The 25,686-nt window shown below is 37.8% G+C and overlaps 1 protein-coding gene and 1 long non-coding RNA gene across 51 annotated transcripts; one reads left to right on the top strand and one right to left on the bottom strand.

Annotated features, from left to right (window-relative positions):
- Nucleotides 1-386: 386 nt before the first annotated feature.
- LOC147520169 (uncharacterized) lies at nt 387-13,654 on the bottom strand. 50 transcript variants are annotated; one of them, XM_086591671.1, is made up of 20 exons: nt 13,427-13,653; nt 13,013-13,202; nt 7,404-7,820; nt 6,868-7,160; nt 6,301-6,795; nt 6,004-6,209; nt 5,641-5,751; nt 5,447-5,532; nt 5,300-5,357; nt 5,046-5,154; nt 4,822-4,913; nt 4,510-4,614; nt 3,531-3,593; nt 3,084-3,192; nt 2,112-2,311; nt 1,679-1,790; nt 1,436-1,574; nt 1,174-1,232; nt 703-787; nt 387-604 (listed from the first exon to the last, which is right to left on the bottom strand). In XM_086591671.1, exons 5-8 carry the CDS (start codon nt 6,304-6,306, stop codon nt 5,502-5,504), a joined length of 354 nt encoding a protein of 117 aa, XP_086447797.1. In that variant the 5' UTR covers nt 6,307-6,795; nt 6,868-7,160; nt 7,404-7,820; nt 13,013-13,202; nt 13,427-13,653; the 3' UTR covers nt 387-604; nt 703-787; nt 1,174-1,232; nt 1,436-1,574; nt 1,679-1,790; nt 2,112-2,311; nt 3,084-3,192; nt 3,531-3,593; nt 4,510-4,614; nt 4,822-4,913; nt 5,046-5,154; nt 5,300-5,357; nt 5,447-5,501. The 50 variants fall into 50 exon arrangements, 24 of the variants coding, with proteins under 24 accessions (XP_086447797.1, XP_086447798.1, XP_086447799.1 ...); XM_086591672.1 differs by having other exon boundaries at nt 5,046-5,145; XM_086591673.1 differs by having other exon boundaries at nt 5,447-5,505.
- A 9,261-nt stretch (nt 13,655-22,915) lies between these two features.
- On the top strand, nt 22,916-23,693 carry LOC147520168 (uncharacterized). Its single transcript, XR_015214383.1, has 3 exons — nt 22,916-23,009; nt 23,443-23,491; nt 23,577-23,693. It is a non-coding gene; the product is annotated as an uncharacterized LOC147520168 (long non-coding RNA).
- The last annotated feature ends 1,993 nt before the right edge of the window (nt 23,694-25,686 follow it).

Below are 25,686 nucleotides of genomic sequence, written 5' to 3'. Positions count from 1 at the left end.
TGGCTTCATTGAGGAGGAGAATCATTGGGAAGGGTTGAACTAAACATACCATTATACCAATAACAGATGCTGAAAAGCGAGCAACTATTGTAATTTTCTTTGAAAATCAGTTGGAACTTGGAAGCATATTTAATACGTAAAGAAAATTTTAATTGGGAGAAAAATAAGGGGAATGTTCATCTGTTGGAGTGAGTTGAGAGGAGACGTGAGAGAGTGAGGAAATAACCATACACGTACTATTTAGTATTTATTGACTTTAGTGGAGAGAGAACAATTGAGTGGGGTTAGTCACGTTATCAGTTTGGTCCGGATCATATTTTATACGGGAAGTCCGTATAAGAGCATTTCTATATATATATATATATATATATATATCGCTAAATGAATAATATGTAAAATATATAGATTGATATAGCAGAATCTACCAACATACCATTTCAATGTAATCCTCATACAACAACTCAAGATCACATCCTAAGAATATATCCAAAGAAATAAAAATAATTAACGCTACATTATTATAATCAGTTAATCACCCCCTCAATAAATTTGCTCCTTGGTCATTAATATTGCCTAGCTGAAAAGAGAAGCCATTTTTTTTTTCCTGTCACAAGAAACAACAGCCAAAAACAACTTTAGACATGTTAAACTCAAGCGGCCAAAAAACTCAAAGGTGTCAAGTAATCTAATTAAAGTACTCACCAACACAGAGCCTCCCAACTATTGTAGTGCCAGCAATAGAGGTTTGACAACAAGAATAAACTCTGCAAGGTCAGACTCGAATGTACTGCAAAATCACAAAGCTGGTAATTTCTTAATATACCAACAAAAACTATATAACTTACATAAGCTTATAGTCCGGCCGACATACATACAGACCTATATTGGACTTTGGGAAGCTCACAAATACAATAATTAGCATCACGAATACAATAGTTAGCATCATGAAGTATAGTTGGGGACTTGGGGCTAATATATTAGCTCAAAGTCGCAACTTAAGAATTCAAATTACAGGGAAGTAACCGGAATCAAGGAAACCTTCAGTGGATATATTTCATACTGCAGAAAGCCCAACACCACTAATTGATGAAACTAATTCAAGGCCATTAGTTTATGGCCTTAGGAAACTATCAACTAGTTACTGAACAAAAAAGAAAATATAAGTGAACATACCAAGAAGAGCACTAAACAGGCCCCCAACACTTATATCCAAAGACCAAGAATCTTCACCCCTAAAACAAAAGATTAGTATATATGAAATCAAAACTTTATTTTAAAAACACTAAAAAGAGTGAATTTGTATTTGGTTGAGTGAGAGTGAGTCAGGCAAGCGCTACAGGCACACTAAAGTAAAAAGAAGGTAACTAGAACAAAAAATGAAGGTAGCTAGGCGGTGTTTCGTGTGTGTGGGGAGAGAGAAATAAAGAATACACACCTGTAATAGTGTCAACTGTGCAGACAATGTAGTTGCTTCTGTTTGTAAGGTTTGAACTTCGTGTTCCGGCCAATTCTAAGATATATACCTCATCTTTCGTTCCTTGGAACGAGCTGATGATTGCCGATTAGCCAAAATCCTGGGACAATCAGTTTAAGAATAGAGTGTTAACATCATCATAACATGACATTCCCTTTAGTCTATACCAAATGCTACAGAACTGAAAATTGGAAGAAAGACTACCTTTAGGCACGTTTGGGGTCCGCTGAAGCGATTTCAGCAAGTTTCTCATTGGCCATTATATTTTCAACTTTGGGGACCATTGAACTTTGAACTCCCCATTCGCAAATAACTCCTGACAAAAAAAGAAAAAAGAAAAAACATAAACATACACTATGAATAAGTGAGTCATCAATAAAAAGCAAGGCACTAAAGTTTCAAAATATTTCACTTAACTAGGAAAACCAGAAAACTTCTAACTAACCACAAAAATGTTTCGAAGGCAACTCTAATGAGTGAAATGGCTAGTCACAGCATCTGTACATTTGCTCACAAACAAAGTTGTGGACTCAGATGAGCCAATAACAAAGCATTTACGGGGCAGTTCATTTTAAGTGCAGATTACCAATTGAAAAAATGAGAAAAAATTACTTCAAATAACACATACAATGCTTACATTTCCTGAAGACAATCAAGCTCTTGCTCCATCCGTCCCACAATGAGACACACTGCTGCATTTGCTGACGAAAATGCACAATGAAAGCTGAGTGGGCAGTGGGTCAAGGCAAAAGTATTAGACGATGGCAAGATGAGTGGGCAGGAGTAGCTCTAGCCGACAGAATTCAAGGCATCAACTGGACGGTTTTTAATGCGAACCTGTCGGACCAACTCAAAAAGTAGAATCAGAATATCATATAACATATAACCCTTTGACTAACTCAACATCTAATACAACCCCCAACAATAACTTCACAAGTAGAGTAACGAATATTTCCAACAATACTTCACAAGTACTACATCAAAAATATTACAGATACAAATAAAAAAGATGAAGTTGGTTTGTGTAAATAACTAGTCAATTTACATATACATGTAACTTATGAACTAGCTACATGAAGATGCAACAACACAAAACATTAAATAATGCTAAGAGGCAACTTACAGATATTCAAATATAGTCTAAACTAGACTTCACATTATTGTGTTCAAAAGGAAAATAAAGTGAACAAACAAGGCAAGGACTTGTGTTCCGGTAGCTCAAAATTCAGTTTCAAACGCTTATGTTCTACACATTTAAATAATTGCAAGCAATTATATGTGTTCCAAAGTTAAGATATAAACTCATCTTTAAGTGTTCCATTAGATTGAACTAAGAAATTATATGTACCCATAAAAATGAATTAGATTTGTAACCATAAGCTGTAAAAATCTCCTCATGCAACAAATAGGCAAGTGAACAAGGATGAATCAGCACCGACTTTGACTATTTTGATTATCTGTAGCATCATCGCTTTGGTACACTTTATGCATATCTACATGCAAATCTAAGAAGGGATAGTTCAAAGCATGCTTCATCATGTTTAAATCTGACAAGGTGTTTAGAAATGCTATTGACAAGAAAGTAAAACCAGTAAAGATAGATGATTACCACATCATCAAGAGCAAGTCTGAGAAGTGCAGGTTGCCTCCTCCTATTACCACATACACCACCAACATCTGTAATCCCATTTATGAACTCCTCTTGTGTAGTTGCATGCCTTGCGTGAAGATCATGAACACATAAAAGATTAAGTTAAAGAATCCTTACATAAACACCAAGATATAACCACAACTGAATGAGCATCCAGCTAATTAATGTTTACGGCAGAAACTCGTAGGAACAAACCGGATGGCTGAAAAGTACAGTGAAAATTCAAAAAACAGTCGGCATAATGTAAGAATAAACCGGAACTTGACTTTTTCAGTAAGAACTACCTAATGATGACCCGGAGAGGTTGGGAAACATCTGGGTAATAATGGAGGTTATGCATTCAAGGGCAACTAGTTGCCATGAGTGACCAGAAAATTATCGTTACGGTGGAGAGTCGGATTATACCTTTTGTGCAAGCTAACCGCATCAAGTTGATGATGTCATGATGTCTAGCAGCAACTTCATGCCCTAAACGACAATTTTTTCCTAGTTCAGTAAAAGTAGATAACAAGAATAAACACAAGAAGTGTATTAAGGTAACCTACAAGTACAAAGAGGAGAAACATAATGGTTAGAATAAAATTAGAATACCACAAGCCTAGAGGAAGCAGTATACTACAAGCCACAAGGTTTTGCTTGAACTAACCATCCTTTACTTGTTTAAGAAACACTTTTCCATCAGGAGTTCAGGACTGAGTATAGTATTTCAATCAATTTTTTTTCTTGGCAGTAATTTAGATGGTTTGTTTGGAGAGCACATCAGTTTCAGACCTTTTTTGAATGCTAGTCAATTGATATAAGTACACTCTTAAGTGTTAATCAGCTCAAATATTGTTAAGTGAAGGGTCATCAGCTCTTTCAATTGCACCAAACATTTACGTTAACTACATATCTTGGCTAAACACAAACACTAGATACCCTGAACTGTACATACTAGGATACTCGACTACCCGGCCTAAACTTTGAACCTTATCACCGATCTAAATAATATATTTCACAGTTCTAATTTTTAACAACCAACCAACCCAATAACAACAAATTGTAGCTTTCAATGTTATAACTCCCAGGCAAAGTTAATTTTCCTAATTCAGCAGCCCAAATGAAACCGTACAAAGAACATAACTTTTCTTACTAAAGAAAATCTCAAATATTGATGTATGAAGCAAACCCTATATCTATTGGTCTTCGAAACAGAGAAACAAATTGTGAGAAAATAGTTTAAAAATAAAAGGGGTCTCACAACATATTGATATGCTACTGCAAAATTTCAGCGCGCCAAAGCAGAGAAACAAATTAACCAAAACCTTTAATTGTATGGGCATGGAAACATCAAGACAAAGTTTTGATTTAACACCAAAAATAAAAAGAATGGGAAGAACCAAACCTGTGTTCCTCCATGGACAGGGAAGAGCGAAGAGAACACGCCATTGAAAATCTACTTAAAGCCGCATGTCATAAAATCCAACACACCACGTTAGTAGCAGTAGATCTGAAAATCAAATAGAGAAATTTGGTGCATCACATTTAGAAATGCTACCTGTTTGCTTCCTCCTTATTTTACCCATGTCTGACATTTTTAGACCCATTACATCTACTAGTGGACTTGTAGACTACAAACAAGTTGCATTGACAATCACATAAATTTCTACACTTCAAAAGAAACGTCAAGTAAAAATTTAATAGTTAAAGATGTTACCTTTGGATGTACCAAGTCATCTCCTTCATAACGAAATTCAGATCAATAACCGTACGGAAGTTTCCTCATTTATCACCTGATTTCGCAAAACACTAACAACATACAAAAAACCATAGAAATAGCCAAGTAAGCTATGGTGTGCACCCACTTCCTGTAATTCAAAATTAAAAAATTGGTGCAGTGATGCCGTTCTGGTTTACAAACATTGATCCAGTCCTCATTACCTCATTGCGAGTATTGCAAGTACCTCATCTACCATTCCACTAGCAGCATCTGTAAGCAGCCTCATCAATGACACAACAATTCCACCTCTGACAGCTCTTACTTTGTTCCCTTAATAGATTGAATGGTTTAATATGTAATACACCAGAACAGGGAAAACGTGTACAAAGTATTAACCCCATATACACAAAAGAAACACGTCCAACACAAAGAAAAAGCAGAAAGCAGAAATAAGAGACTAATAGAGAGTACAGACCTTTCTTAGAAAATTTTCATGTGATGGTGTGAAGAAAGCAAGGACGAGTGAAAACAACCTGAAAAGTCAAAACAAACAGTGAGTTCTATAAATGTTTCAAGTATTGGGAGCATATAAATTAGTGTATTTCACTACAAGGTGCCATACCTTTGATTTGCAAGTCAGGCGTCTCTATGAAGTAGTTACCTTTCTCTCTCCTCTTTTATCTGGGCTTGAGACCAGCAATGCAAATTCTTTATGAGTTGCATTGGCAGAGTGTAAAAAGGGTTAGTAAACTCAACTCTAACCTACAAAAGTAACCACAATATATATGAACAATCAATGGTAAGGAGCATACACACATATAAACAAAAGGTGTCCATTCACCATGAAAATATCCATGAACAGGAGGCCCGTACAAGACGCAAAATAACCACAGATAAACTGTCTGTCCCTCGTACTCGAGTTCCAAACTAATACAGATCAAAATAAAAGCAAAATAAAGAGTTTATAATAGCAAGCATACAAATTAATCTTCATATTGCAGCCTGCATCCAGCCCAAATCAAGAAAATTCCATCAGCTATATCTCGTAGATACAAGATATCATCCTGGGGACCATCATACACAAGAGTATCGCCAACCAAGACATTGGTAATATAGACAACCTTTTCATCTACCATAATATCTCTAAAACGACATTTTTGGTTGTCAGTCTTAACATACCCATTAGCAACGTGTTCACCTTTCCTCCCCAATATCTTCACCTTGGGGAAAGAAGTCGATCTAGAAGGAGGGTTCAAAGATCCATTTCGATTACTCGAATTTGGAACTTGCTGAGTACGAGGGATAGAAGTAGAGTCAACTACAGCTGTAGGCGTAGATGGTTGGCCATTTGCCGATCCATTAAGTCTCACATGTTCAAGAATACCCTATACACATTGAACAACAACAATTACATAAATAAAAAGAAGTTACAATTATCGCAAAACAAGAAGCAGCACAGGGCACGTCATAACTTACCGCCATCAGTCTCCATTCTCGTTTGGCTAGCCAAGAGGTTCCCCACTGTAGACTTCACCTCAGCTAATTCATCCTTGAGCTTCAATTTACTTGAGCTCTCCTGTTCAACTAGCTCCTCTGTGATAGCAAACTTTTGCACTTGTTTGTTGGACATGCAAGAGTTCAATCCACGAGTCGACTCCCTTTATCCTTCCCAAAAACTTGGGCCAGCGGATCACATGTGATGTCGTAAACAACTTCACCCCCATGTTTACTTGCTTCTTCAGCCATCTGTTCTTCAACACTTGTAATTCGATCTTGAAATTTTTGGGGCCTATTTGTGAGTATAGACTGCAAGACTTAAAGGTACATGATTTAAGACAGTTTTTTACAAACTCACATAGCATTCTTGGGCACTCTTCAAAACAGTCCCAATTCGATGTTTATGACCATATTTCCAACCATCCGTACGTTTATGCTTCTTCTTTGGGTTCGATTTATCCTACACAAACAAGTCTACATCGAAAGTTATTAAGTAGTAACATAGCAAAGGAAAGGAAGATATGCGGTAGTGATAGTGATACATACAAGTTAAGGTTTCCTGCCACAAGTATGGTCAATTGGATTATTACTTCTATTTTCGGCATTCTTCACACAAATATCCTTTACTTCTTGTTTGCTCTCATGGATTGCAAATGCTTCCCAATGAATTGGATCAAACCCCGTTGGACATGTTGAAATAGCTACTTGCTCAGATTCACAATTCTTCAATATTTTACCTCGCAAAGTATATTTCCAATATCGGAACTTAGGAGCAAACCATTTCTCTCTATATTTTTGCGCACCCCCATTGTTGGGTTCATATTGAGTTGGAACTGGTCCTATAAATCACATATATACATTTATATGTATGTAATATTTTTTTGAAAAGAAACAATATTGAGTTAAAACGTAGCTATGGTATACGGTCTTGACTAACATTGGGTTGAACTTCTACGTGGTATAGTGACAAAATCATGGTAAGTCATGGCAAGTAGGAGTGGTATGCTATGACTAGTATGGTTATAGAATAAAAGATCATATTTTATCAAATGGAAAAAAAAAACAGTAAGATAAATAGTTACCATTAACTTTAACCAAACTTCATCTTTGAAGGAATCATCTACTTTATCCCAACTTGCATAAGAAATTGGGACAATAGCTCGTATCCAATACCCGACTTTACTGCTCCATTTGCCACCATAATCTCCTGTGACCCTACTATCGGCATGTACTATGATTGGCAGCTTATCATTACTAGATTGCGAAGTATTGTCTCCCACTAATTGAGATGGTTGGGACACACTAGGTTGATGTGACCCTGAAGGAGATGACTGAAGCATTGTACGGTGTTGTGAACTCGAAGGAGACGATTGGGACATTGTATGGTGTTGTGCACCTGAAGGAGATGATTGGGGCAAAGTACGGTGTGAAGAACTTGAAGGAGACGACTGGGAAATGCCACGATGTTGTGAACTTGAAGCCATTATATTAAAAAAAACCTAATAATTGAAGAAAATTATGTCAATTCATCAAAAACTAATATAGCACAAACTTGTCACATGATAAGAGATATTAGCACAACATATAATCAACCAAAAAGAAAAAAATAAATAAATAAAAGAAAATAGAGGTCATGAAGTGTACATTACAAACAAAAAATAAATAAAGTGCATATTACAACTATTATCATTTGCGAACTTCGATCTTTAATGTTTTCTTCTTCAACTATGTCTACCACAGGATACTTCGATCGTTTTTCACCATGTAAAGACCATATGGTATACGTTAGATCAAAACCATTTTGAACTATATGCCTTCGATCTTTGTCAAACACCAATCTTTTCCCATTCCGACATACTACTCAAGGACAAGGACATGTTGTGAACCCTTCATACTTTTTTTTTGCCAAATCAATAAAATCAGCTACCCCTTCTCTATATACGGTGCTCACTTGGTCTGGTTCATGAATCCACTCTTTTTGAATTGGCCATGACATTCTACCCCTACGCAGATACAAAGATAAGAAAGAAAAAAGAAAGATAACTCTCGAGTTAGTTAGTTTGAAGCAGTATTTATTTAAAAATACATATTAGTAATCCAACCACAAAAGTTATGTAAAATTATAGCATGTCTCCTAATGTCATAACTCAAACAAAATGACATAAGAGTTTCAACAAACCAAACGTGTCTCATAAAGTCATAATCATCCAAATAAACGTACAAAAAGATAACATTATGACTTATGAACTACTTCACTAGGTCTACAATTCTTCCTCTCCATATCTTTCCACCACTCTCTCTCCATCAAATTCAAACTCATACTCTTCATCTCTCTCATCCTCGCTCTCCTCATCCGACACAAAATCTTCTTCATGAAGTTCTCTAATATTATTCGCTCTTGATGATTCTCCAACCATACCACCTGTAAGTCCCGAACCGGGATCAACTTCATCATGCCCACCATGGACAATCCATCCTTGTGTCTTACTAACTTCACTAGCAAGTAATACATCTACCTCTTCTTCTTTTTCTTTCCTATTCTTGTCGATGAGTTTGGCATTAAATTGGACATAGACTAGATGTTCCAACCTTGCTGTATCAAGTCTATTCCTTTTTTTTGTATGCAACATCTACACAAAAGAAAATGGAAGTTAAAATACTATTAGTACTCTGACTCTCTTAGTTTTATTTATTTAACCACTTACTACAAACTTTCTGGTTAGTACTTACCCCCTCAAAAGCGCTCCAATTTCTCTCGCATCCCGATGAACTTGTAGTCAATGAGAGGATCCTTGAAGCCATTCTTCGCAAGTTTGGAGTATGATTGCCATAGTTAGACCACCATCCAACTAGTCAATAGATAAGGCAATAAACACAAATATAAATACTGTTAATGTGTTACTTAGTATTAAATAATATCAGGTGGAATGAAAATGAGTAACTAAGTAATAAATATCTTACCTGGATGATACTTATCATCATTCTTGGCGCATCCCACCATAGCCAACGGTCTACCAAATGCACCTTCTTTTTTCTTATACACCAACAACTCATCATTTGTGACTTTATTTTGTATATCAAAGTCACCATGGAAGAAGTGCTCCTCTATACAAATAAAAATTCCGTTAATGACAATTGGATCCTTTCCTATACCTTGATCTTTGAAGTAGTAATAAGGATTCAAAAGGTAGGCAGCCAAATGTAATGGATTGTCAAGCCGACCAACACTTTTTTCTTCGATAATATCTATGACTGGATTGTAGTTAGCCACCACATTTTTGAATGCCTCTTTGATATCTTTCTCTGCTTGCTTTAGTTCACCGTGTATAAAACCCATAGATGGCTTATCTCCGTCAACAACGCGAAGCACTTTCACTAAAGGAGCAAACACTTTCAAGCATAGTATTACCCCATTCCAAAAAGCCATACTCAACATGGTGATATATGCCATTTTTCTCTTTGCAATCTTGGACCATTTGCACTCCCCCCATTCATCACTAGTAAACATAGTTTTCAACTTCTCTTTTTTATCCATCAAACTTTGCAAAGTCAGGAAAGAAGTTGCAAATATAGTAACTCCCGACCTCACTGTCTCGTTTTTTTTGTAGCTTTCCTCGTCATTGACAATGTTTTGTGATGTGAATAAATGAAAATAGTGAACGCCTTTGCCTTATCAATCACTTCTTTGAACCTTGGTAGCTTTCCAATCCCTTCAAGTATAAGGTTCAATGTGAGTGGCACATGAACTCCAAAACAAGTGTGGTCTCTTGTTCCTCAGTAAAACCGCCGCGGCCATATTGTTCGAAGCATTGTCGGTCACAACTTGGACTACATTTTCTGCCCCAATTTTTTCAATACACTTGTCAACATAAGAAAAAATAAATTCTCCAGTGTGTGACTCCTCTGAAACTTCTTTAGAAGAAAGGAAAGTTGTGCCTAGCTTGCAATTGACACAAATTCATGATGCTCCTTTTTCGATCGGACCACGCGTCCGTCATAATAGAACACCTACTAGTAGCCCATTCTTTTTTTCGCTTCTTGAGTGAACTTTGGTTCGCTCATATTCTTCCTTTAACAATGGCTCCCTTAACTGGTATTGACCTGGAGGTAGGTAACCTAGGCCAAATTGACCAACCGCTTCAACAAATCTTTTGAAGCTATCATCGTTAATAGCATGAAAAGTAATACCGATTTCATACACCCATCGAGACAAATATTGATGCACGCTATGAGGTCTTTCCTTCCAAAGTGCATCATTAATATTTTGTTGACGCATCTTTTTCCTTGCATCAATTGAGGAATCAGGAGTGATAGCGGATGCAAACTTATCCATAGGCCCTAGAGTATGTGGCTTCTTCCTCGACGCCACCTCATCATCTTCTTCATCAATAATTTGAACTTCTGCTCTTCTCTTACTTCTGCAATGTGCTTGTCTTTTTTACCCTTCTTAACTTTTGCTCCTTCTAGTGCAACTTTACACTTGGCTTTATCTTCGTTGTTAAACTTTGGACATGCTGTTACTTGTCCCTTAATATTTGCAATGTGTAGCTTCATTCGATAAATGCCCCCACTAATTTCTTTATTAAACAGCTTACATTTTAACTTATCTTTGTTGTTTGCATCTCTCAACATCCCATACTCCCAACCAACATCGTCAAAATCACGTTTCAAAGGATCGGATTTGGATTCGGGCACGACATTAGATGCCGCAGAAGAAACAACATTACCAACCATTGAACTAAAAATATCACAGCATCATAAACCAATTAATAACCTAAAAAGACAATTCAACCATATAAGTTACTAGAACAGTCATATGTGAAATAGCTAAATGGGTTATCAAATAGCTACTTGTGATCTATGGGGATATGGGGACAATTATGGATTTGGGTCCTTTTGATCTAGTTTAGTCTACTTGCCGGATACCATCCTCCTTAAGTAATAATTGGTTTAGTTCATCGTATGGGTTGGATTATTCTTATCACAGAGTGACAGTAATTACTCTGTTCATTGAAGTTTGAGAAGAAAACTTTCTTGTCACAAACTATTAGACATTTTCTCGACCGTCAGTTGTGGTTCCAAACTCCAAATAATTCTTACAGGACAAATATTTCTTGAGGAATTGTTGATAAATGGATGGCTTTCAGAATTGGTCATTACTTGTGCTCATGTAGAAGAATGTATAAAAAAAAGCTACGGTAGTTGGTAGAATGAGCTTGTTGGTTACTTGTGCTCATGTGAAATAGCTACTGAAGGAAGAAGAAAACATGACTAGTGGTGTATTACATTAGTACCTTATGGGGGGAGCTACTGTTGAACGAAGTTGGAACTTGGAAGACTTGGATACTAGCTACTGAAAGAAGTTGGAGTTGACGAGTTGTTAAAGAAAGTTGGAGTTGAATACTGCTTTGATCTCTTAAGATGTTAAGCAGTTATGCAATACAGCCTTTAATCTTATAAGCTCTATTGGACCTTCTTGGGCTTTTATTTCATTGAACATCTTTTTTCGGAAAAAAAAAATATGGGCCCGACTAGACCGATTAGCCCGCCTAGTCGATTAACCGACTTGTCCACCGATTATAGGCTTAGGTGAGTCGCCTGGGCATCGCCTAGGCCCTGGCGGCCGCCTAGACCGATTTTTAGAACAGTGGTTTGAAGCAATCATAAATGAGTTGACACTATTACTACTAAGCTCAATTGATGTCTTGAAATCTTTTCAACATAGAGACTTGACAATTTTTTGAGCCACTATTCTAGCATCATTAATCAGGGAGACAATGACTTCAAAGTTCAAAGCCATTCAAAAGCACATGCACAATTAAACTATGTCAAACTTCAAAGGATTCACAAAGTAAAAAGACATTATACTGCTAATAAGAAAACTTAAGATCTATCTGCTTTCGTAAAACATTTTATAGCAACATACACACTCATTAGTTACCAGCGTATACTATGTTTACAGACGAGGAAGTATCAATTCCATAATTCCAGAAGAACAAATCAATTTACCACCATATACAAACATTACAAACCAAAATTCCATATAATCTCAACAAGAACCTAACCAAAATTCAAAACAATCACTAAACCTCCAAGATCCAACAGAATTCATTACTAACACTGTTATAAATACCCAATTCTCTATCTAACCACATCACAGAAAGAGTACAGCACAAAATAAATGATATTCAAGTAAACACATGAATAAATAATAATCAAACCATGTTATTATCCAAGAGCTAAAAACAGCTACAGAACAAAAACAAGCTTTCATGAAAACTAACCAACACCAGCTTACTAGTGAAGGCCATTGCCAAAGAGGCCTAAGAAGGTAGTACTAAAACCTAGGCCTCGCCTCACCCTTAACAACAATGTATTACATAGCCCATTGTCAAAGAGAGAACGAATACTAAATTTTTAATAACAGTCAGATACTCAAAAATTATCGCTATCAAGAATGTTGTAACGAATCTTGAAACTTGGCTAGCTAATTCAGGCACTAATTATGAATTATGAATGGCTAGCTTCAAACAATCAAGAAAAAAAAAACAGAACTCCATAACTTCAAATCCTTAAAGCTACGATTTTTACGCAAAAACATTGCCTAACTTGATATAGAGATGCTGTCAAACATAAAAATTTTGTAAACAAAAACAAAATAACGGCAAAAGAACAAGCATTAAGAACATACCCTCCAAAAGTCGAAAGCTATCTGTCAAAGATAGAGTTCCAGAGAGACTTCAATAATGTTGGAAAATTGTTACGCGCCAAGAACATACCCTCCAAAAAAACTAGCAAAATGGAGAAGAAACTTGTAAAGAACGAAATTAGAGAAGACTACTTGATTGCGAGCCAAAAGAGAAAGTTTGGGAGCCAATCTTCTGATAACACAAATGTTGAGATCCACACAGGAAATGTAGAGCACGTGAAAGAAAAGAAACTAATCAGTATCAAAATACATAATTGTAGCCATCAGAGACAGTGATAGGAGGAAAATGCAAACACTATAAAAAAAAACTTCAAACCAATTTCCTCATGCACCGTCTCAAATCAAATTTCGGTTAAGATTAAACAAAGACAACTAAATTTTAAGGAAAGGAAATACCTAATAACAATTTTGTAATAAAACCGAGGAAACCCTCACTTTCTTCATAATTAGAGAGGACACAAGAAGAAAGATTAGACTTCGAGTATGAGACGAGATTGAGAGGGGAGGGGGGATGAACAAATTCTGGCGGAAGGTCTATTTTTTTTGCTAAACAAAGAGGGAGGTGAAGAAGAAAGATGAGACTGTTTTAGTTGATGCCTCATCTCGTGTCACATGCCTAACACGTGTTTTAGTTCTGACGGTTCATAAAAATAACTTTGACTGCTATTTGTCGCCACTATGTTTTATATATCGGTTTATCTAGAGTGCCACTCTTAGAGTGCCACCCTTATCTCACTCTCCTCTTGAACCGTCGGATCCACCTCAAGATCTCATGATCTAACACTTCAAATTCTAACCAATCAAGTGGGGGTAAAAACGTCTTTTCTTTCTCATCTTCTCAAAAAAAGAAAAAAAAAAACAGATCTACCAAAAAAAGAGAGGGATCGACTAATCTGAGGGATCTACAAAAACAACCAACCTGACTTTGCTTTTGGAGTGTCGTTACACATCTCATCTTCTCAAAAACAAAAGAAAAAAAACCAGATCTACAAATATAAATAAGTTCCTTAAGCTTTCCACCCTGGAATTGTTATTAAGGTTTGGTCGGGATTTGTTTAGTACCGGTTATTAATCTTTGGTGTTGTGGTGGTATTCAAGCAAGAATACATATATTGCTTTGTCGATTTGATTTCCATCTCGTCGACTCTTCTTTTTGTCGCATGCCTTCACTTGGGTATGTGAACTTACCGGGTCTAATTCACCACATCTAATTTAAGAAATGTTTTCCGCTTATGTTGTTAGGTTCTAAAAAGGTTATTTTTGTTGCAAATGTATATTTGGTGGCTCAAGACGTTTCGCGTTGAAATCAAAAGGATAGAAGCTGTATTGATACTTCCTTTTTCGATAGCATTTCATATATCTTTAACTTATATTAAACCGAACCTTATTCGTAATAAAATTAAACCCGGTAATATTCTTTTTGTTTTAAGAATGAAAATTTGCTTATGAAGTGGATGTGATTTAACTTGCATCTATGTCATATGACTAGAAGCAACAACTAATAACCGATAGAAATATTGGATTCGAGCATTTTGCTTCTCGTATTATTTGGAAGATCCAAATGCAATATGACTAGAAGCAACAACTAACCTATCCAATATCCTTGAATACTTTCGACACCACCCCTATTTGTATTAGCTTTAGAGTCGCTTTAACTGCTTTTGAATCGCGGCTACTCTTATGCTTAGCAGTTCAAGGAGCTAAATGTGTTTAATTAGGTGTTGGTGCAAGTCCAGTTCAAGGAGCTAAATGTGTTTAATTAGGTGTTAGCATATTTGATGAACTCTGTCAGAGTTCGGTGAAGTAGCACATTCGGTGAACTTTGTCAGAGTTCGGTGAAGTAGCATATCCCGGTGAACTCGTCGAGTTTTGAACTGTCGAGTTAGTTTGAACAGCTGAACCAAAGCGTTTTAAACCTTATAGTGAGCTTGGTTAACGCTTGGTTCAACTGTTTATGAACTTAGACAAGTAAACAAGTATGAATTGGGTATGAAACAAGTTTTGAACTCGCCGAGTTCTAAATTCGTCGAGTTCGGTGAACTCGTCGAGTTTTGAATTCCGTCGAGTTTTGAACTCGTCGAAGTTCGGTGAATTCGTCGAAGTTCTTCTAAATTCGCCGAAGTTCGGTGAATTTTGTCGAGTTTTTGAATTATGTCGAGTTTTGAACTCGCCGAGTTCTAAATTCTGTCGAGTTCGGTGAACTCGTCGAGTTTTAAACTCTGTCGAGTTCTAAATTCGAGGAAGTTCGGTGAACTCGTCGAAGTTTTAAATTCTGTCGAGTTTTGAATTTCGCCGAAGTTTTGAACTCTGTCGAGTTCGGGTGAATTCTCGAGTTTTGAACTCTGTCGAGTTTTAAATTCGTCGAGTTCTAAATTCTGCCGAGTTCGTGAATTTCATCGCCGAGTTTTGAATTCTATCAGAGTTTTGAACTCAGAGTTTTGAACTCTGTCAGAGTTCTAAATTCTGTCAGAGTTCGGTGAACTCTGTCAGAGTTCAAAACTCTGACAGAGTTCGGTGAAGTAGCATATTTGGTTAACTCTGTCAGAGTTTCGATGTTTAAGTTATTTACACTGTTTAAGTACATTGGGATTTTTGACTGTTTAAGTTATTTATATTTTTAATTTTTTCGATTTATAGAAATGGAGACAGAGACATCAATGTTATGTTTATCCAAGTTCAAAATAAATAAATCATTAAATCAAACAATGAAGTTATGAACTTATTGTCTCCCGCTGATATCACTAGATTTTTATTTGAGGCCATATCGACCGGAGATCGCTTTTGCTTTGATTCAAAATAAATATATAGCTCGCTTCGTAATCTTTCTATCTTTCTATCTTTTTTTTTTTTATATATATAATGTTATGTTTGATTCAATTCTTTTGAATTCTAGACACCCATTTTGTACTTTCCTGTTGATATCACCCATTCTTAAAATGAAGTTAAGAATGCATGAAAACCAAAATAAAGTTTAACCTAGCTAGTGGTCATCCATCTAACACAAGTTTCACAAGATTTCGAAAGTATAACAAAATTTATATTTTATAAGTATAGCAGATATATATAGATATCGTTAAAGTAAGATCCACATCAAATGATATCGAGTTTTGCATTCACCAAACTCGGAAGGATAAATTAGTTGATAATCGAGAAAGTGAAGTTAGACAAGCTCTTTGTGACACCATTTAGAATGGTGTAATAGGAAGTAAATACAAGCACAAACTAAGAGAAAACAAAGAACTCACGCCCTATGGAAATCCACCAAAGGGATAAGAGTTGTGTTACTAGAACTCACCACTCTATGGAATCCACCAAAGAGATAAGAGTTGTTTCACCAAGAAGAACCACTTCTTCTCAATAAAAGTCCTATATCTTCATTCAAATACTGCTCTACTTCCATTACAAGTCTTAGAGAATTTATAGCTAAATACAAACTTCGGATCTTGAAGAGACAAGCATTAAAACTATTCCCTGATTTTCTTCTAAGTTCAAAGTCAAACTTGAATCTGAACAGGACGTTTCTCCATACATAACACACACCACTAGAAAGCTCATGAAGTCTAGTTTCCAACCAAATTTACGGTTCGCAAAACAAAGGTTTCTAGAGAAAGTTATGATCATTTTGTCGTATGTTGTCAAACCGACCGCCAATCCAAATTAGACTTATTTGGGCTATATCTTGGACTTTCGATTGAATGTTTCGTCATCACTTTGGCTTATCGCGAGGAGTCAATCCTGCTACTTGGGCTTACTTCCTTCTCAGGAACGGTGAATAAAGCTAGGTACTACGAGTACAACAAACCCTTATGTGAACTAATGACCAATTCATTGTCCTGAATCAAGCCAAAGCGTCAGTGCTTTATATACAACCAATATACTTAGATGCTTATTGTGTTTCAGCTTAACCGATCGGCACCAATACATAGTAAAATCGAACACTTCAACGCCGATAAACTCTCAAAGGTAACTAATCGGTTACTACTCTTCAAATTCTCATCGATTACTAGTTTATGGTACCGATCTCACCAACTAAATTAAATCTTTAAGTTGTACAAAGTCACAAACCTTATTCCGAAATATTTCTCAAAAAGCTAACCGAATCCAAAGTCTAAATCTTCCAACAAAGATGTGATCAAGAGAAATGTAGAAACGATACCAAATTCAACATAGAGTTCATACAGATCGATCAAAGGTGAAAAAGATGACAAGACACCACTTGAGCACTAATTCGACATCACATATATTATTTATTTGGGATATTTTCAGTAATGTAGGGTAGCATTCTAGCAAAGCGCACTGACAGTTATAGGCTGGCATTCATGGCAGAGGAATGATATCATAGAACAAAGATCCTTTTCACACACACCAAATGTAAACACTCATTCTTTTATGTTAGTACATTATTAGTAAAGAAAACGTTTGTTAAGCAAAGTAGATTTAGGTAACTCACACATAGAGAACAAGAGAAATCCAATAGCAGATCCAACTAAGCAAACACCCCAAAAATCTTATCCACACAATACAATCTTGATACATAATATCCCACTATTTAGCAAACAAAGTGCAGAAAATTGAGTTTTCCAAAGTCAGAGCTAAATACACTAATTAATAGAAGAGTTATTCAGTTTCCTTTTTCTCTTTTGTGTGTGTATGTGTATCACTAGATTTTTATTTGAGGCCATATCGACTGGAGTACTGCTTGCTTGATTCAAAATAAATATATAGCTCTGTTTCAGGTAACTGTTCTATCTTTCTATCTTTTTTTATATATATATAATGTTATGTTTGATTCAATTTAGTTTTTGAGTTAGAGACTTAAGATCGAGTATCGACAGTTGTTCCCCTTTGATTAGGGGTGGTCATCGAGTCGTTTGCCGAAGTATTGGCATGCTCAGATTCGGCTCGTGAGTTTTCGAGTCGAGTTCGAGCCGAGGTCAAACTCAATGTCGAGCTCCACTTTGTGCTCAAACTCGACTCGATTTGAATTATAATTAGCTCGAGCTCGACTCGACTCGACTCGTTTTACAAAACGAGCTCGAAAGTGAAGCTTTTGATCGCCGAGCTCGAGACTTCGTAGGTCATGAGCTTGTATCCGGAAACGATGGCATATATACTCAAAATTGTTGAATAAAGCCCATTTTTGTATGATTTAAGTACAAAAATTCCAAAAACGTAACCAAGGTCCGATTCTAAGTCACAGCTTAGAACCGGTGCTTACACCGGCGGTTTGTCGTTGCCTTTAAAGTTACTTAACTACAAGTAAAGAGAGAGTCCCTAGGGAACTTGATGAGGATTATATTTTGCTTTAGGGTCTTGCGCATACCAAAGATGCGGGGATGAAAACAAAAGAGGGAAAGAGTCGCCTTTACTCGGGTCGGGCCAAGCCTTAGTAAAACAAGATGTGATTTGATCTCAACCTCGATCTCTATAGTTACTCATCACACTACAAAAGACCAATCTCTTGTTACTAATATTCGTAATCCGGGGACCACATCATTTATGCACGCTCTCGCCAAGAAGGGGTACTACCGCTCCACAACATCCCTCAATGAGGGTAGGTGGTAGTTTGGCTTAGCTTTACCCCAACCCGCATGCAACTTATATCTAATTTAGGCAGGGGCGGGTAGGTGCGAAAGTCGCCTTTTCGGGGACATGCTTTGTTGAAGACATCTCTATACCCATTCAGGAGTGAAGGGGCCTAGTAGGCTCCTCCTTGGAGAGATAAGTACCTTGATTGAGATAGGGCAGTCCTTGTAGAATTGGTTGGGCGTGGGTCCTCGTAGCTAGGCGCATGAAGGATCGAATCTCTTCTTGTTGACGCATTCTTCCCTGCTTCCTCACCCTAGGAGAGAGCAAGATCTTCCTCCTACAAGGTAGGTTTATAGGAAGTTAGGATAGATTCTAACCTATTAGATGTAGCCATCCGGTTCTTCCCAGTAATCCAAGATTGCAACTATCGAAGAGCGTAAGAAAGGAAAAGAAGTAAAAAGGGTATGCAAGCAAGGAGAATCTCTATCTTCCCTATAGTCCGGTAGTCAGTAGCTTCATTTCCTTTATCGCATCTATTCTAGAAGGAGATGCAAGCTATCTTCCTATGGATTTTCGCTTCTTCTTTCCTCACGTTAGTTATTGCCCGTAAGCTCTCTAAGGTGGTTATTCCTTCTTAAATGGATGTTCCTAGTGAGTTGTAGTACTTAGATTAACTTCCATGAGTTTGTCAGAGTTTCTCTTTTTAAGTTTATAACAGATAAGGAAAGACAAGAATGTATTAGATTGGGCTTTCCCTTTTGGGAAGTAGGATGTAGCCTCACTTCAGTAACTAGCTTGCAGCCTCTAAGGGGAGTGAAGCGAGGTCCCTCCTCTATCTAGAGGGGAGGAGCGTAACGCCTAAAGAGTATGATCTACTTTTTCTTTTGATAGCTCGATAGTGAAACCCGAGGCAAGTAGCTAATCTACGAAAGTGCTTTCGATTCAAATAGCCCGGTTTCTCATTCAAGAGTATCTTAAGCGAGTTCCGTTAAAGGCGGTGAGGCCAGTTGTTCGTGTTGAGAGAGAGCCGACCGTCGCCATGCTTCTTAGATCGAAATCAACGCCTATTTACATCGCGGCGCTATGTTATCTAGGAATCTGAGATTCCGCTTTAACATTTATCACTTTCGCTTTATGAGTCGGGTAGACAAATGTTCCATCCATCCGGATTTTGTACGGCAATGACCAAGTATAGTCCCATTCAATTAAGAGGAATGACGATGTTGGCCGACCCTATTTCTTATCTTGTCTTGGAAGGTCATTTTGCTACGGCAGATGGAAGTTGCCAAGAGTTACGCTCACCATGGCGGAGTGATCCTCTTCCTATTGATCAAAAGCGCCACGCCGGTTTTAGAATTCTATTCTAAGGGCACCCCCAAAGATCTCAAGTGATTAGGCAGGCTTTCAAAGAAATAATCGAACTTCGCGCGCAGGCTTTCAAAGTTGGTTTATTGATGCTTGATGACATACATTGATTGCTAGCAAAGCAGATTCCACAAAGCTTTAAAGGCTTTGAAAAAGTCCCACCCCTTAATAAAAGCTTATGGCCTAAGAAATTCTTTTAAGTTTAGATGTTGTAAAATTTCAACTCACACGCCGCATAAACTAAAAGAGGTTACCCGACTTGCTAGTTTTCCTAATCACGATGTCTTATATTGTCTTTCTCTTATGCCGCGTCGACTATTTTCGCTTTTACAAATGTGCTTCTTTTTTCGATGTTCATTATCTCCATGGCGGCTTTAAAGTTTTACATGAGTCGCTTCTCGCAAAAGTTTTCCTAGTCGATTTCGCATGCTTGAATTAGATTGGGTTTTTTGTTAGTGTGTGGAGGGGATTTAATAGAGGAGTATAGTTTGCCTAGATACATGCACACCTTAGATATAGATTGGCATGCACACCTTTTTATTTCGCTCTTTGTTTTTTTTCACGTTGGTATTGCAACAATTTGAATTAGTTGAATGTCTTATTTTTAACTCCTATTTATTTTGTAGCAATGCCTCGAACAAAGAATCTGAATGTGAAGAATGCAGCAAAAAAAGTGTTTTCACGGGTGCTAAGAAGTTGTTAGGTGGGGGAGTAGTAGTTCGGTCGCGATGAGGAGCCCGAGAAAAAGAGGAAGGAGAACAACCACTTCGCATCGGTTAATTAGGGGATCGGAAAGCGGATGATCCCAAAGAATGTTGTAAGTGGTGTAGAGTTAGGAAATTAAAAGAGAAGAAAGGGGGGGAGAGATGAGTGATGTAGATGTAGTAGATGTAGATGTAGATTTAGATTTAGATGTAGATGTAGATGTAGATGTAGATGTAGATGACCATGACGTAAATATGGATCGTGGGAAGAGTGTAGTTCTAAGTCATCCGATAGTGAAGAAGAGGGTGTTGATGATGCGTAAGAGGAGACCGACGAAGGAGGAAGAGGACGGAGGAGGAGGATGAGGATGACGAGGAAGTCCATGTACCGCACCTCCGGTGAATATTGTGAGAAAGTCTAACAATGACTTGGAGTTCAAGAGAGGTGTTTATGGAGGTGGCCCTTGTGTGTCACATCCGTTGTATGACTATGCAAAGCAGCAACGGCTCGTGATGTTTGGGAGGGGTGGTAATATTATCATATAGTGTCTATTAGTATTTAAATTTTGTATTACTTAAAACTTGTGCATACATTAATACTAAGTTTTTGTTGTTTTAGGCGGAGCGAGGGGTGTTGAAGTGCCATGGGCACCTCAACAAGTTGGTACAATGGGATATCAGAGGAGAGTGTTCGACCGGTTCTACTTTTCACGTGGAGCTTCAAAGGACCGGCTTATGTGCTTTGGTCTTAGGTGTATACAGCATCGGATCCCGTGGTTGGTCTCTGCGTTTGTGGAGAGGTGGCATCCGCAGACCAACACGCTTCATATGCCGTGGGGCTTAGATGACAATCACGTTGGGCGATGTTTCCCAACTCTTAGGAGTTCGATCGAGGGCAAAAGCAAAGGATCGGGGACACTGATTTGACCTTGGAACAAACAAAAAGACTCCTCCACAAAAATCTTGGCATACCCATGGATAAGATAGATGCGGAGATGAAATCCAATAAGTTCACTTCCAAAGTTAGGATGGATTTCTTGATGAAGCAGTTTGCTGGGAAGGTAAGAGATGAAGATTTACGTGATGAAAATGGGGTTGTTGTGAAGAAGGCGTCAACCCAAAAAGAGGTGCAGTTTGCTGTGAGAGCTTATCCGTTATTTTTCTTTGGATGTACCACCTTCACCGACACGCCTGAACCTAGTTCCGCTTTGTTATCCGAGATCGCTTTTTTCGAAATTTGCCGAGATCGAGACTACGCGTGGGGTGCGCCGTCGGGCTTACTTGTACCGGGGTCTTGGGACTGCCACAAGTGCCAAGGTGAAGGGTGTTTCGTGCTATTTCACTCTCCTACGTATTAGTTTTTTGTTTTTCTTTTCAATGTCAATTTTATCTATCTATTACAATATTAACTTCGATGTCTATATTAATGTAGGCATGGATTTATGAGTACTTCCTCAAAGTGTTCGTGCCATACCCAAATGAGGACTATCATTTGAGCATGTCCCGTGCTAATAGGTACTTTCGCTTACTCGATCTTTTTTATGCTAGCACAACAAATGCATTTGAAGTATACCCGAGCCACCATTGATAATATGACTTGTACCGATGTAAGCATTTTTGTATGTAAATAGTTTTATTTATTAATTAATATTATTAGTATGTGATTAATGATTAATTTCCTCGATCATATGCTATTTGACAGTTGAATGGTATCCCTATGTTGAAGTCCGAGCTACACGGCCGTGGATGAAATAGCATTTTTCGAGGGATTTATATGCTTTCTTGATAATGTCGAAGCAAGAAATGTTCTGCGAGGGTTGTGTCGGCCGGTTTGGGTCATATATGCGTTTTGTACCCTCGGATCCCCCAAACCAAAGACTTCGACGCTTAACTACTTCGGACGCTGGTATGATGATGAAATTTAATATTGCGTCTTCCTACCGGAGTAATTGGCGTAATCACTTGATTCAACTTGAACAACGCGGACCCATTCCGCCTTATCCATGGGAGTGTGTTAGTAGATACATGAGTTGGTAATGAAAACAATAGTCATATTCGAATGATAAACCCCGATCATCTTAGTCACTACTCCCTACGAGTCTTCCATATCATAATCCCAAAGAGTTAATATCTTACAACGTTAATTTTTGTTTTGTTTTGTTTTGGTATTTTATAAATGTAAATGTATATACTAATGTAGTTTTGTGTTTTAATTTTGACAAAGACCCGTCGTCGATGAAATTTCTCGCTTGCTCAATCAAGGCCCGCAATCAAAGGGTGGGCGATTCCAGAGGATGCACAGAACGAGTTCATGGAGGCATACAATTTGACCCGGTGCAAGTTCATTGGCGGACGATATCGTGAAGGAGCATAGGATTTAGGTATGTTGAGTTTGGTTAGTTTAGGGTTTAGTGGTTAGTTTGGTTAGTTTACCTCCTTTTATCTTGTGTTGGGACGAGTGTTGGAAATGGAAATGGTTTGTTTGTGTTAGTTGAGATGATGCGGGGAGTGTTTATTGGCATTTGAGATGATGCTGGTTTTGCTTTACTTTTCAGTTTGTGTTAGTTGAGATGATGCGGGGAGTGTTTATTGGCATTTGAGATGATGCGGGTTTTGCTTTACTTTTCAGTTTGTGTTAGTTGAGATGATGCGGGGAGTGTTTATTGGCATTTGTCTTTCTTTGTTCTTTTGAGAGTTGATCATGACTTAAGTTCAAGAGTTTTCCAATCAATGAGGTTTCTAGATTTGGTGTTGGATTTGACATATGTGGTACTATTTATACTGATTCATGTGTTTTTATTGGGGGGTAATTAGGCAAATGGTGGTGGCGGAAGATGGTGAACATGAGGAAGCAAGTGGAGAGGTTAGTTTTTCTGTCATACCTTAATAAAGCAGTTTGATTTAACTTTGCTTGACTGATCTGTTTATTCAATTTTTTTGTTTTGCAGGAAGGAGATAAAGTCAGAAAGTTAGATTGGAAATCTCTTTGTAGTAAAAAAATGTTATGTTAGGACTCTTTTGTAAGTGCAAGTTGTTGATATGTAGCAACTTAGCTTTATGTTCAGTCTGGACAATGTATTTCACATGGCAATGTATAACTTTATGTTCAGTAATTCAGACAATGTAATTCAGACAATGTATTTCACATTGTTGAAATATGAAATGATAGTGATCTTGCTTTGGACTTGTCATTCTTTTCATGTTCACTTAAGATCCTAGGGTTTCATGTATTTCATGTCACATTGCCTTTGGTTATGTTTCTGCTATTAGCAGGCATTGATTTTAATAGGACGTCTGCTGTCAGTGGAGTAAACAGTTATACTACTTACCAGGGCTGCGCGTATGTGCTTTGCTTAGATCTCAGTTTATATCCATTCAATGGCTCTTCTTGTGCTCTCCGACAATTTGCGCATTTTAATTTGTCGATCGGTATCTCTATTAATAATCTAATGCGAACATTGTCCCAATATTATCTCTAATGTCCCAATGTTATCTCTATTAGTATCTCTAATGAACACAAAAATCCCAATGTTATTTGCAAAAATCCCAATGTTATTTACCAAAACACAAAAATCTAATGCGATGACGCGAATGTTTTTGCCAAAACACAAAAGATATGTTTTTTGCCTCTTGAACGGTGTGGTCACACCAAACGGTGTGGCCATATCGTTTGGATTTGAACTTGCAAAAAAAATGGCGTGTCTGTTCAGACTTTGTCCCAAACGGCATGGCGTGTCTGTTTGGACTTTGAACTTGCAAAAAAAATGGCGTGTCTGTTTGGACTTAGTCCCAAACGGCATGGCCACACCGCTTAGTACTAAGTCCAAGCCGTTGGGTACTAAGTCCAAAGCGGTTATGCCGTTTGGGACAAAGTCCAAACAGACACGCCATTTTTTTTTGCAAGTTCAAAGTCCAAACGGCATGGCCACACCGTTTGGCCTTAGTCTCAAACGGCATGGCCACACCGTTTGGAACTAAGGCCAAACGGTGTGGCCATGCCGTTTGACTTTGAACTTGAAAAAAAATGGCGGTTCCGGTTGGACTTTGTCCCAAACGGCATGGCCAGACCGTTTGGACTTAGTCCCAAACGGCATGGCCACACCGTTTGGTATTAGTACCAAACGGTGTGGCCATGCCGTTTGGGAACTAAGTCCAAACGGTGTGCCATTTTTGCAAGTTCAAAGTCAAACGGCATGGCGGACCGCTTTTGGCCTTAGTTCAAAACGGTGTATGCCGTTGAGACTAAAAAACCAAAACTTTGAACTTTGAACTTGCAAAAAATGGCGTGTCTGTTTGGACTTTGTCCCCAACGGCATGGCCACACCGTTTGACTTAGTCCCAAACGGCATGGCCACAATTGCCGCTTGGTTTTTAGTATTTGAACGGTGCAAAAAAAATGGCGCTTGGAACTAAGGCCAAACGGTGTAACCATGCCGTTTGGGACAAAGTCCAAACAGACACACCATTTTGGGACAAAGTTCAAAGTCCAAACGGCATGGCCAGCACCGCTTGGCCTTAGTTCCAAACGGTGTGGCCATGCCGCTTTGAGACTAAGGCAAACGGTTCAGCCATGCCGTTTGGACTTTGAACTTGCAAAAAATGGCGTGTCTGCTTTGGACTTTGTCCCAAACGGCATGGCCACACCGCTTGGACTTAGTACCAAACGGCATGGCTACCGTTTGGCCTTAGTACCAAACGGTGTGGCATGCCGCTTTGGGACTAAGTCCAAACGGTGTGGCTATGCCATTTTCCAAACAGATTACACGCCCATTTTTATCCAAATTAAATCCAAACGATATGGCCGTATTAAGTCCATATCGTTGATGTTGATGTTTTGGCAATTTATCGGTTTGGTTTGTTTGTGTTGATGTTCATTGATGATCATATGAGTTGAGGTAAATTTGTTATTGACAAAACGTTAGCATTATAATTGGTGGTATAGTATCCGCATCAATACATCATATCAACTTACGAAACAAAATTGCAAGTGGGCACGCTTTAACAAACAACAATAACATTTATAATAAGCACATCAAAATGCTTTATGCAATCCCAAAT

The sequence above is a fragment of the Coptis chinensis genome, chromosome 2 (genome assembly GCF_015680905.1).
Source record: "Coptis chinensis isolate HL-2020 chromosome 2, ASM1568090v1, whole genome shotgun sequence".
NCBI lineage: Eukaryota > Viridiplantae > Streptophyta > Magnoliopsida > Ranunculales > Ranunculaceae > Coptis > Coptis chinensis.
The sequence above is the reverse complement of the archived record's forward strand: the minus strand, read 5'-3'. Positions and strand labels throughout refer to the sequence as shown.

Excerpts from the sequence above, each read along its gene's own strand:
- LOC147520169 (XM_086591658.1), bottom strand. Across the intron at positions 5,752-6,003 it reads GGTGAACACGTTGCTAATGG|TTTGGAACTCGAGTACGAGG; the intron begins GTATGTTAAGAC and ends GATCTGTATTAG.